Source organism: Equus quagga, chromosome 8 (assembly GCF_021613505.1).
Source record: "Equus quagga isolate Etosha38 chromosome 8, UCLA_HA_Equagga_1.0, whole genome shotgun sequence".
Classification (NCBI taxonomy): domain Eukaryota; kingdom Metazoa; phylum Chordata; class Mammalia; order Perissodactyla; family Equidae; genus Equus; species Equus quagga.
Window position 1 is genome coordinate 75,912,456 of NC_060274.1, and position 12,422 is coordinate 75,924,877.

Below are 12,422 nucleotides of genomic sequence, written 5' to 3' on the forward strand. Positions count from 1 at the left end.
GCCTGAACTGTCCTCACCACTTTTTCTTCCTGGCAACCTCTTAAACTAATGTCCAAATTCACTTTTCATGTTTCCTCTTCTGGTGGACTTTCTTCATACTGTCTTCATCCCTATTGGCTGCCCACTCCTGTCTGTCTCCTGGTACATTGTTTGTGCCTGAATTTGTACCGTACCATACTGCAAAGACATGTTTCCACCTGCTTTTCCTTCTAAGGTGTGAACCCCTTGAGGGCAGAGCTACAACTTATTTGTATCTTTGAATCCTGGCACAATTCCGGTACCTCTCACACAATACGGGCTCAATAAATGATTTATGAATGAATAAAAAAATATTATTGAGAAATTCTATAGGTTAAAATGATTTGAAATGCTTTAAAATTTAAGTTGAAGGCTGAGGAACCAAGCCTTTTGTTTTCCTTAAAGCCAGAGCAGTTCTTCCTTGCACTGAGCATGACAAATGAGGGGGTAGCATCATATACTGTTCACTCAGCACACACCGAGTTGAGTCAAGGGAAATCAGTAGTGTGGTTCAGCTTAAGCACAACACATGAGTCAATGTCAGTGCAACCAGTTCTTTGGCCATTGACTAGAGATGGAATAAATCCAGAGATCTCATTCTAACTGAGGAGGTTATGAATCAGAATCACATTTCATGTAAAGAAATCCAGAATGGGATTCTTTTCTCCTTGCTCTGTTCAGCGTCTGGTCACATGATCTATGTCTCCCCTTATTAGTAGTGGTAGTAGTATTTTTATCTCCTTTTATTTTTATAAGCTCAATTACTCTCTCTAGCATGAGTCTCACCTGAGAGGACATGAAGGGAAGAAGGAGGAGGGTTGCTCTTCAAGAACCTGACAGAATCTCCAGTGGTCAGGTGAAGATGAAAAACCATATGTGCCATTATTATTGCTTCCATCATTTGTTTCTAGCAAAGAAATATATGTACAAGTTATCATTGATCATTCTCCTATGATATATCCACTACTTTTTTTTTTTTGAGGAAAACTAGTCCTGAGCTCACATCTGCCACCAATCCTCCTCTTTTTGCTGAGGAAGATTGTTTCTGAGCTAACATCTCTGCCCATCTTCCTCTATTTTATATGTGGGACCCCTGCCACAGCATGGCTTGACAAGCAGTGCGTAGGTCTACACCCAGGATCCAAACCAGTGAACCCGAGGCCACTGAAGCAGAACATGTGAACTTAACTGCTGCGCCACCAGGCTGGTCCCATATATCCACTACTTTTTTCCTACATCTCTGTATTTCTTTGGTTTACTTTCTTGCATTGCAGAAGTACATTCCCAATTAAATTACTCAGAAAGGTTACTTTGGAATTAAATTTCTAAGTCCTTACACATCTTAAAGTATTTTTATTTAAGTAACATACTTGAATACTAGTATATAATGGCTGGAAGTAGGAATAAAGTTTAAAAATAATTTTCTCTCAGAATATAAGGACATTCAGTGTTTCTGATTAGGACTTTGATGTCAGTCTCATTCTGTCTCTTGAGGATGACCTTTTTTCTTTTTAAAGGATCCCTCAGGGTTTGAATTTTCATGAGAATATGTCTAAGTATGTATATGTTTTTATGCATAGAGCTTTGCACTGGTTGGACTTAGCAAATCTATAGACTTGAGTTATTTTTCAGTTCCTAAAATTTATCTTCTGTTATTAGTTGAAAATGTCCTCCCCTCTCTTTCTCAGCATTCTCAGGGAGCCTATCCTTCAAATATAAGACTTCTGCATTGATCCTTTATGTCTCATATTTTCCGAGTTATTATATATTTTATCTATTTGCCTCTTCTTATGAGAGATTACTTCAACTTTATTTTTTCAGACCTTCTATTAATTTTTGCAATTGTGGTTTTTATATTTAAGTGCTTTCCTTGATTTTTTTTTCATAACAGCATGTCTGTGTTTTAAAGATAAAATATGTTCTTGAATCTCTTTGAGATTATTATTTCTCTTGTTTTGTCCAGAGTTGCTTATATTTATGTTTATTTTAATCACTTTTTTTCTTCATGCTACTGGGTCTCTTTATATGCCAGGAAATTCCTGCTTTGCCGTTGATGTTTATGAAAGTAGTAACGTGTCGGTTTTCCCTGTGGTTGTGTAAAAGGGTCAATTGGGAGCTCTTTGTCAGCCAGTGTGGGATAGAGTGTGTGGACTACCAAACTCTACTTTGGGGTTAGTGTTCCAAAAGATGGCTCATGCTCTCTGAATCTCCCTAAATGACAAAATAAGGAAGACTATTTTAGGGCAACAGTATCCATACTAGAAACCTTGGCTTTCTCCGACACATCCTTTTCTTTAAAAAGAGTCATCTGAATGTTCTGCCTGGGATTAAACACTGGTTGCTGGCATGGAGGAAAGATAATAAAAGTGTTGGGATGTCGTCTTGGTCTTCTTAACAAACTAACATTTCTTTAATTTCTTGGTTTTAGTCCTCTCTTTTCCTTCACTATGCTTTCCTTCATTGGGGTTCTATTAGGTGGAGTGTCCTCCATCTCTTCTGTGGTCCCATGAGAGCATGTTCAGGGTGGTAGCTTTCTTTTTTTGTTTCATTTTTTCAGTATGCACCCAGTCAATTTCCCTCTTCAGGAAATTTGTTAAGTATCTCTGCTCGTTGACAACTCTCCCATTGTCTTTTGTTGTTATACATTTATTCCTTTTTTGGTATTCTGACATTTGGTAGCATTTTACTTTGAAATACTATTGGACTTACAGAAAGTTGTAAGAATATCATAGAATTCCTGTGTGCCCTACATCCAGCTCTCCCTAATATTAAAAACTTACATAACCATAGTAGAATTGTCAAAATTAAGAAATTAGTATTTGTACAATACTGTTAGCTAAACTACAGATTTTATATGGGACTGCAGTTTTTCCACCAATGTCTTTTTCTGTTTCAGGATCCAGTCCAGAGCCTCACATTGCATTCAGATGCCATGTCTCCTTAGTCTTTTCCAATCAATAGCATCCCTTAGTCTTTCCTGGCCATGACTTTTAAAGTGTACTGGTCAGTTATTTTGTCAAATGTCCCTCAATTTAGGTTTGTCTGATGTTTTCTCATTATTAGATTTGAGGGTATATATTTTTAGCAAGAATGCTGTAGAACTGATCTGCCTTTCTCAGTGTATCAGATCAAGAAGTATTGATGTTGATATGTCTCATCACTAGAGATGTCAACCTTCATCACTTTAGTAATGTGGTGTCTGCAGCTTTCCTCATTGTAAAGTTTCCACTTTTTTCCTTCATAATAATCATGGGCAAGTTACTTTTGGATTATGCAGATATCATGTTTCTTCTCAAGCTTTTGACTACTAATTTCTGCATCCCTCCATATATCTTTCCTGCATCAATTATTTCTGTCTTGTTCAAATGGTGATTTTCTATTTCCCTCAATTCTTCTATATTTATTAGTTGAAATTTTTCTGTAAGGCACAGCTGTTTATTCTTTTCTCTATTTATTCTCTTATTTTTAATCTCTGTGTGGATTTATGGATACTTATTTAACTCTATGGAATATAATCCAATACTGTTATTATTTATTTTGTTATTCAAATTGTCCCAGCTTTAGCTGTTGGGAGAGAGCTCTTTCACTCTGGTTCATATGCCCTATCAACATGTCCCCATCCCTTTTTGAGCATTTCATTGTTTCCTGTCACTATAAGATATTCCAGAAATATCTTGTACTTTCCCTGACCCAGTTCTGGAATCAATCACTTCTCCACGGATCCCTGGATCCCTGTATTGGAGATTGATATTAGAAAAACAAGATCTGTGCACTAACTGTGCTCTTTGCTACTGGGCTGTCATTGCTTCTAGGAAATACATACTAACCCATGCATACACACACGTCTAAAGTTATTTGTGTGCATTTACCTGATATCTATTATGAGTTCATGTGTATATTCTTATACTTTCCTTTCAGTGGGACATTAGGAAAGAAGAGGCACAAACACATATGCTTTGTTTGCTGTCTTTAACTGGAGAACTCAATTCTTCAGATAAAATTTTAAATGAATGTCTTTGAGGATTTCTTCTATTTAAGAAAAATTACATTGTTTTTCCCACTTAATACTCTCTATAAAGAAATTTATAGTTCAAATCTACACCAAGTTCTCACTAACTGGAGCTAGCCAGATTTTTAATACTCTCAGATGTGTTTTTCAATCTTTCAGACATGAAAGATCTTTTGAATAAAAATCAGTCTAGACTTGCATAAATGGAAGAGGAAAAACACTCCATGTACATGCTACAATAATTGCCACGATAAAGAGATCTACGGGGTCTTAGTTTCATCATTTTATTATAGAGAGAAGCTTTTTGGAGAAGACAGTAAGTGAGCTGTGCCTTGAAGGATGTTTACCCTTCAATTGCTCTTACAAGAATAAATTGGGGAGAAAAGAAGAGGAGGGGGAGAAACCTTCCAAACAGAGGGAAAGGAGATGGAAAATTTGTTACTATGATGCATATGACTGGACAGACAACCTTGTTCAATCATCACCAACGTATTTTCCTAAGAGTATTGTCTGTTCTCTAAGTGAGTACATAGGGTTAATCAAACTGAGTAGATGGAGTACCTTGATAAAACATTCTTGATTCCTTGAGACAACTTATTCCAATATCTAATATCCCAACAACATACATCACATGGCTATTTCACTAATGAAAAGTAGTGAATTGATAATATGTGACACTTTTATGAAAATTATAATGTAAGAGTTGATATTATTAGGAAGAAAAGAATTGAAGATACTTTCCCTGATAATGTAGCTGTATTAGAGATTCTTAATTTTATTGAAGAATAAAATAATGAAATTGCACACAGTCAACAAAATTAGGTTTCCACTTAGTTTCACTAATGAGCCAATTCAGATGTAAATGGATTTCCAATTATTGGAAGGACTACCATGGAAGTCACTTACATGTACATTTATGAATTTGAAGGATTGAACTTTTGTACCTCTACGACAGTAATGGAGTTATGGAAAACATTTCCTTGATTTATATCTCTATCTAGGTAAGTTTCAAACAAGTATTTTTTATTTTATAACTTCAACAACTTCTTGTTTATATGCAAAACATTTTTAAGTGTAAAACTAATATGTGGTTGTTGCAGAACATTGGGGAAATTATCAAACATTAAAAACATTTTTTAAACATGTATGTCATTACTCAAGGATAACTATTTTAATATTTGATTTAGTTATTTCTCCTAAACACACAATAGAGAACTTACTGCTTTTTAAATTCACTATAGTATGCCATTTCCCCATGTCATTATGTAGTCTTTGAAAATTTGAATTTTAATGATTGCACACTGGTCTTGAAGCCTACATTTAAAAAAAATTTGATTTTATAAATCCTACTAGTATCCATTAGTCATTCTCTCTCAAATCCACACTGAGGAGAAAGAGGTTAGGGAGGCCTGAGAAGGTTGAAGAGGTAAGTGCTGAAGTGTCTGAGTGGGGCCTGCAGGGGTTGCTGTCATGGATGCGGCTGCCACATTCCTGGTGTCTCTGACCTTGGACTCACTTAACATTATAGTCTGGATTCTATTAAAGGAATTTCATGTTTTTCCTTTGCAAGAATCACCCCCTACCATGACAAATATTTAAAAATGTTTTTTAAAAAAAGTTGGGAAAGCAACTTTTTCCCAAAAGAAATTTATAGTTCAAATCTACACCAAGTTCTCACTAACTGGAGCTAGCCAGATTTTCACTAAAGCTTCAGCTTTCCTCTGTAAAACATTAGTCACTCCCCTGGAAGAAGCAGTTTTTTATAGGCAGTGGGATAAAACAGCCACAGATGTGCATGTAATACGTCGGCCTTTAGAATGTACCTGCAGAGCATATATATATTTTTTAATTTGGAGTAAAAAAGATGAAAGAAAAAAGACTGAATTGGGATGCTAAGATAACAGTAATTCAGTATTAAGGAAATGATAAGTTTTGGATCCATTCAGAGTAGTGTTTCTTTCCCCCTTTTCTTTATTCTTGGGAAGTTCTTGAGGTTGCGCCAAGTCATTTTCACTGTGCAATATTTCAAGGTATTCCCCATTCCTACGTGTGACTTGTTGCCTTTTTACTGTGCAGGACTGTAGTGACGCCTGTGGCCAAAGAGTTTGATCCAGACATGGTCCTGGTTTCTGCTGGATTTGATGCATTAGAAGGCCACGCCCCTCCTCTGGGCGGGTACAAAGTGACAGCAAAATGTAAGTATATCTTTCAGGCCTTTATGCAATGTTGTGACATAATATCTTTTAGGTCTTTGAAATAGACGGCATCTTTTACATGTGTCTAATAAACTTGAGTGAGATCTTTGAATGATTCAGATGGCGTTTACTGCTCTGTCAGATTCATCTCTGTGTGGAAAGTGGCCTTTAAGAAAAACAAAGTTAAATTGTTTTCTATGGTGTACTTGATGGGACATTTCAGAACATTTATGTTTTTCAGGAGTCCCATTTTACTATTTAAAGGCAGAAGTGATAGGGCTTCTGTTTAAGATATGTTAAACAACTTGAGAGGTTATGAGTCTAGAAAAGCTACTGGTTTTTTTGCAAGGAGAATGGATGTCACTGTTTTAATTCCATTGTACATGGGGTATAAATAGCTATTTTCCCGATAATGCTATGCTTTTCCCAGTTTGAATACAAAAGTGTAGTTCCCCTTGCTCAGAGGCTCTGTACATGCCTATGGGCAATGCTCAGGGTCTCTACTGGTCTGTTGTGTTGCAAAGATTAACTTTCTGGCTATGTTCCTTAGCAACTAGATACCAAATGAACAAATGAATTTTGTGTGTTATTTTGTATTTGAATAACATGACCTAATAGAATCTGGCTAGAAAGAGGCTTTCTTTAAGAATAATTTCTGTGCTCTCTGAGTGCGAAAACAAGGCATATGTATGTCCACGTATACAAATATATATGGCACTCTGGATGTGTATAAAAAAAGAAGAAAAGTAAAGTTTCACAAAGAATAGGATCCACTATTGTGTATTTTAGGGGAGTTGAAAACAAGCAGATCAAAGACAACCCAAACAGTTTCAAGTGAGAGAGATGAGTTTGGAACAAGTGTATTCTATTAATCTGAAAAGAACCAAAGAACCAGCATTATGCCAACCTTTGTTTTTAGTTGGCTTCTCATATGAGAGAGTTTTCTGCACTCTAATTGTTCCAGTAACATTGTTAGGTAGTAGCTATTTTGGCCATCTATCATTTACCCACCATTCTTAGTGCCTTGTTGTCTATTGAAAACATATTAAAAGAGGCAACTCCACAAACACAAACAAAACATGATAATTCACAATTTTGGTAAAATAGAGAGGTGTTTGGTCATATCAAATGTCTTTATGATCTTTTTTCTTTCTTCATGGAACTCCATTCAAATAGAATGAACTCTTGCCACTGGAGATAAACCTCATTTGGGTCAAGACTAGTGAATAGTGTAGGCTAAATAAAGAAAAAAAAAAAGCTTGTATCTCAAATTGAGATAAACTCAAACAATAGGAAACATATGGAGCAAAGACAGAACTCTAGAAAAGGTGTTCCTTGCCATTAAATCCAAGAATCTCAGGAAGGAGGAATGTCTATACTTGGGTCTTTCTCCCTGCCAAGGGGGCAAGTTGTAACAAGTCCATTTCTCAAAACTAGCTGGAAGGAACTAATTTTTTTGTTTGCCTGTTTGTTCACTTTTTGCCAAGTCGAGTTCAAATTTCAAATGTTATCTTGGAAGGCAGAATAGAAAGTAGTAGTAGCATGGTTTCTTTTGGTCATAGACATAAAAAACAGACATAGGAAACATTTCTAGCTCTTGTTAGCTTCAGTACAGTGCTGCAAGACCCTCATTATGTTGTATTATGTATGTACCCATTTTGGGGGAAGTTCTTCATTGCTTTCTATCCCAGGATAAGTTTGTCTGTAATCTCTCCAAGCTCTCACCCCTTCTTATCTATTTCGTCCCTTCTGTGTCTTTTCTACTTAACAGACCATATGCTTCTTTACTAAGTGACTTATTTCCTAAGAAAAAGAGACTTAAATTTTAAGTGATTTAATAATTGACCCTTTTCTGAATGTTTGCAGTTTAATAAGGAAAAGATATACAATGGAATCTTAGAACCCAAAGAGATTGTAGTAGAGGCTATCTAAAGGAGTTCACATATTTCATAGATGAGAAAACTAACTTATTTTACCATCTGAAATAATTGGAGTTAAAACCAAAGTGCTTATCCTGAATTTGTAGTTAGATGAAATTACATGTCATTTACTGGCTGTTTTCCCACTAAAGAGAAAAATGTTTATAAATGCATGAGAATGGAGAACTTGGATTCACACTGCAGAGGCTGTTTTGGTGCCCAAGACCCTTCACTATGCGCACAGTCAGTGATAGACACTGACTAATCCTATGATACTAAACTGACAAGCAACAGAGCATCACATCTGGGTGACTGTTTGTGTATATCTTCTCACTTAGGCCTGAGTTTGCCAGCTATTTTATTTTCTAGAGATGCAGCCACACTAACTGGGTAGAGGTTAGGATTACCAGACTGCTGTACACTTATTCCCCAAAGAGCTCACTCCTGGGTCTCTTTGTTCTCTTTCTAACCACCTGGCAGATGCAATTATATTACTTTGGTCTGGAAGTTCTGGACAGGTAATTAATTTTGGGCCTTCACTGTCCCATGCCATAAGTCATCCTCTATTTGAGGGCAGTCCCAAAACCAGAGTAGAAATGTGCTAACACCTAAAGTAAAAAATAGGTAGAAATTACAGGAATCAATTCCTCTCCTAACGTTTTCCCATTCTGGCAAAACTCATCCCTGCCCCAGGTAAAATGTTCAGCATTTTAGAGAGTGGCTTTGAGGGTACTATCTTTATAGATGCTAAAATGTTACTGTTTTAGCACATTGAATATGTCTTTTATAATAATCTTGTTTGATATATCTCACAGGTAAGGATAAATTAAGTCAAAACAACTAGTATTGTCTTTGTTTTAAAACATGTAATTAGCTACCTCATTTTATTTTAAGAATTGGTTGATATTATGACAAAAGTCTCAGCCCAAATATAGAGGTATTTAAAATTAAAGTTGATTCTTTGCTCGTACTATTCTTCCTTCCTCTCTTTTCCTCTCATTTCTTTACATATTAAATGTTCTCTGCTGTGAGACTACAACAAAAATAGATTTGTTTGTGCTGAAGTTTTAAATAAATTATCTGAAGTAATTATTTAAAATCTTTGCTGTTCTTTCAACTCACCACCACGGTTAAGGCCCAAGCTCAAAGGAATAGTATCTTTGTGCCCTGCCCTAAACCCTGCTGGAAACTTTACCTGAAGTTATCAGTTTAACTTTTTAAATACTCTCATTCATATCTAATTGTCTTCAGGTTACAGTTTAAGATGGTTGGCATGACAACTAAGTGCTATGTTCAAACAATAAAATTGAATAAAATTGATTCACCATATTGCAGCACCCCCTGGCTTTACAGTGTTGTCACCATTAAAAAAACATAATGAAGGTTCTTTAGTTCAAATTCATTTTACAACAAAATATTTTTTTTCTTCCTTTCCAACACATTTATATATTCTCTACTTTCATTGGCTTCAGGTAGTGAATTCGTATGTGCAAATTGCTTTTATCATGTGAATAAGAATTTTCCTTTCTTTGTGATAATGCAGAAGTCCTTGTGCGATGATAGCTATGTCTGATTAAAAAATATGTTCCTTTTATAAACATGGAATATTTTTATGGTCCTTGGGATGGCAACCATTTCCCTCAACAAATACACGTGTTATTTTGACAAGTAAAGAATAGCTAATCATTGGGGAAAAATCCAAATAACCTTATCTTAGGTTCTTGAATTACCATCTTCTTCTTAATAGAATGGTTTATCCTCTTTAATGATCATCTCATTCCTTTTATCCCCCTGTAACTGTCTGAGAAGAAAGAACACTGTCGTGAGGTAGCCACCTGTATAAATGAGTTCATACTTAGCTGTGAGTTATTCCTGGGGAAGTGTAAAAACTCCTTGATTAGTCAATCCTCCAAAAATAAGTCTATAAGAAATTGAGTACTAACCCAGTCAACAAATAAGTGCCAAGAAATAAACTTTGTTAAACATAATGCTATGTTGGTCTACTTCATTTGCTAATGATGGATGTGTGTGCTTCTTCCCCTGTGCATATACGAGGGTGTGCAGTGCAAAATGTCTTCTGCCTACACATTTTACTTGTCTACAGAGTTGAAGGCAGACTAAGCCTGAACTAAGTTGACTAAAAACTAAGTTTGGTGAAGTTGACTTCTTTTTTTCTTTCTTGTTCTTCTCTCAATGATGATTCTACCCCTCCCTTGAAATGTCCGTTGCTGTCCTAAGTCTCTAATTTTCTCCCCGTTACCAAAACTTATAAAAAACTTGATCACATTCACTTGCATGTTTTATTCATTACCTGATTTACTTTTTTCAGATGAGTGTATTTCAGCTATGTGATCATTCTATTTGGCAGTTGCATCTTCTATTATTTATCTGTAATTGTGGGGTTAATGCTTTGTCATCTCATAATAGAATTTCAGGCCACAGCGAACAGGTGTGGAGAAAAGGAATGTCTAGAAGACATCTACTAAATAATACTTCATGGAGGGTCAACTTTGAACTTGAACTGTTTTGGTTCTTTTAGATTAGGGTGGAAACTGGGGGAATATCGTGCAGGATTGATTATTCAAACTATTCTCCCATCCAGCCACCATCAGATTAACCTCTCTTACACACTTCTGTGCTGTGTCCTCAGAAGCTGGACCTGGCACATAGTCTAAGTAACTTTTTTTATTTTAATAAGTAAAGCTAAAATGAACCCATGATCTTTTAAGTAAGTCAGACTCTTTCTTCCGGTATATTTGATACTACTTGAATTAGGATTTCATGATTTGTTGTTGTTGTTGTTATTGCTATCACCCCCATCACCACCAATTCTTTCTAGGTCTTAGACCACATATTCATATCTCCCATATTTTAATTAACGCAAACCTGTGTTTCTGGCAATGGTCACTTGTTCAATATTTGTCTTTAATAGAAATAGTATTGAAAAGAATGTAAGGATTAAATGGAAAGTCATGATTTCCTTGTAACAGTGGGCCTTGGGCAAAAGCACTGAGTCCCTGCTGTTCACACCTACTAGAATCTGGATGTTGAGATGGTTTATCCCTATTCAGAAAAGCAGGACAGTGGGGGACTGAATCCTTTAAATAGTAAACCTGAAATAGACATGAAAACTTAAAGGAGAGTGCAGAAGAGCTCGTTGTGATGTCAGAAGCTCTATGCTCAAATCTCAACTTTGTCCCTCACTGATTTTGTAATTGTTAGTTTCTTAATTAGCAAAAAAAGTGTGAGAGTAGAGAGATAATAATAGATGATAATTATAAGAAGTAAATGATTAAGCATTGTGAGTTAATAGTTTTGAATTTTGTTGTTGATATCATTTCAACAATTCTAAATGTTAAACAAAAGTCTGGGTATCATAAATGTTGTAACTTGTGGGAAGATATTTTAGACTCTTATTTGAACAAAATGGAAGGAGGATGGCCAGAAGTCCCAGAAGCTATGCAGAATTCTAGGTAAATAGAAAACGTATGTCTATGCAGTTAAAAGTCAGGTGAGTAAGAGATGGGCCCACATCTCATATTTCCCTGTCCGTATGTATTTTTACATTGTAATAAGTCTGGGGGCAAATGGAATAAATGGCAATGCTTTTAAAAGAAAATAAAGCGTTAGTATTTTGTGATGAGGATACCTCAGGTCCTGCTTGCCTAAAAGCTGTGCAATTTCTCTGGTATATTGAGGTATGCTTGGGTTTTCCCATTATTAATATTCTGATGCAGAATAAATTATCCAGTGATACTTTTTTAGTAATCAAACTATCTAACACCATTAAGAATCAGAAAGTAAACAGAAGAACTTCTGAAATGCAAAAGTGGATTCAGAAAGCCCATTTATAAATGTATGGACCCGCCTTCTTACCCTTGCCGAGATTCTGCTTAATTCTTTACATATATAACTAATGTATTTGATTATCTAGCTAATTTTTCCCACCTGCAGCAGATTTAAGCAGCAGTTTGGAAGTGGAGGTAGATGAATGGATGGTGGGCATATATCTGTCTCAGTAGTTCTTAATCTTGAGTCTGCAGACCTCCCAGGAGTCCTTGGATAGAATTCATGAGGCTCATGAACTTGGATGGAAAAAAAGTACATCATTATTTTTACTAATATTGCCCCTTATTAGCTGTATGAATTTAGGAGTGTATTTCTTCCCAATATAAATGTAGGCAACAAAGCACAGCACTATGGGTAAAACAGGTGACCTTGTCACCAATAGAAATGATTGCTATTTTCATATCACTTTACTGTTGTGTAAATATGTCCAAT

The 12,422-nt window shown here is 35.7% G+C and overlaps 1 protein-coding gene across 1 annotated transcript in view; it reads left to right on the forward strand.

Annotated features, from left to right (window-relative positions):
- The window catches only part of HDAC9 (histone deacetylase 9), a 654,335-nt gene that overhangs the window by 547,028 nt on the left and 94,885 nt on the right, over positions 1 to 12,422 (forward strand). Inside the window, exon 22 of the mRNA XM_046668931.1 lies at positions 6,104 to 6,222. Within this exon, the coding sequence (XP_046524887.1) occupies positions 6,104 to 6,222 (119 nt within the window). The remainder of the gene's footprint in view (positions 1 to 6,103; positions 6,223 to 12,422) is intronic.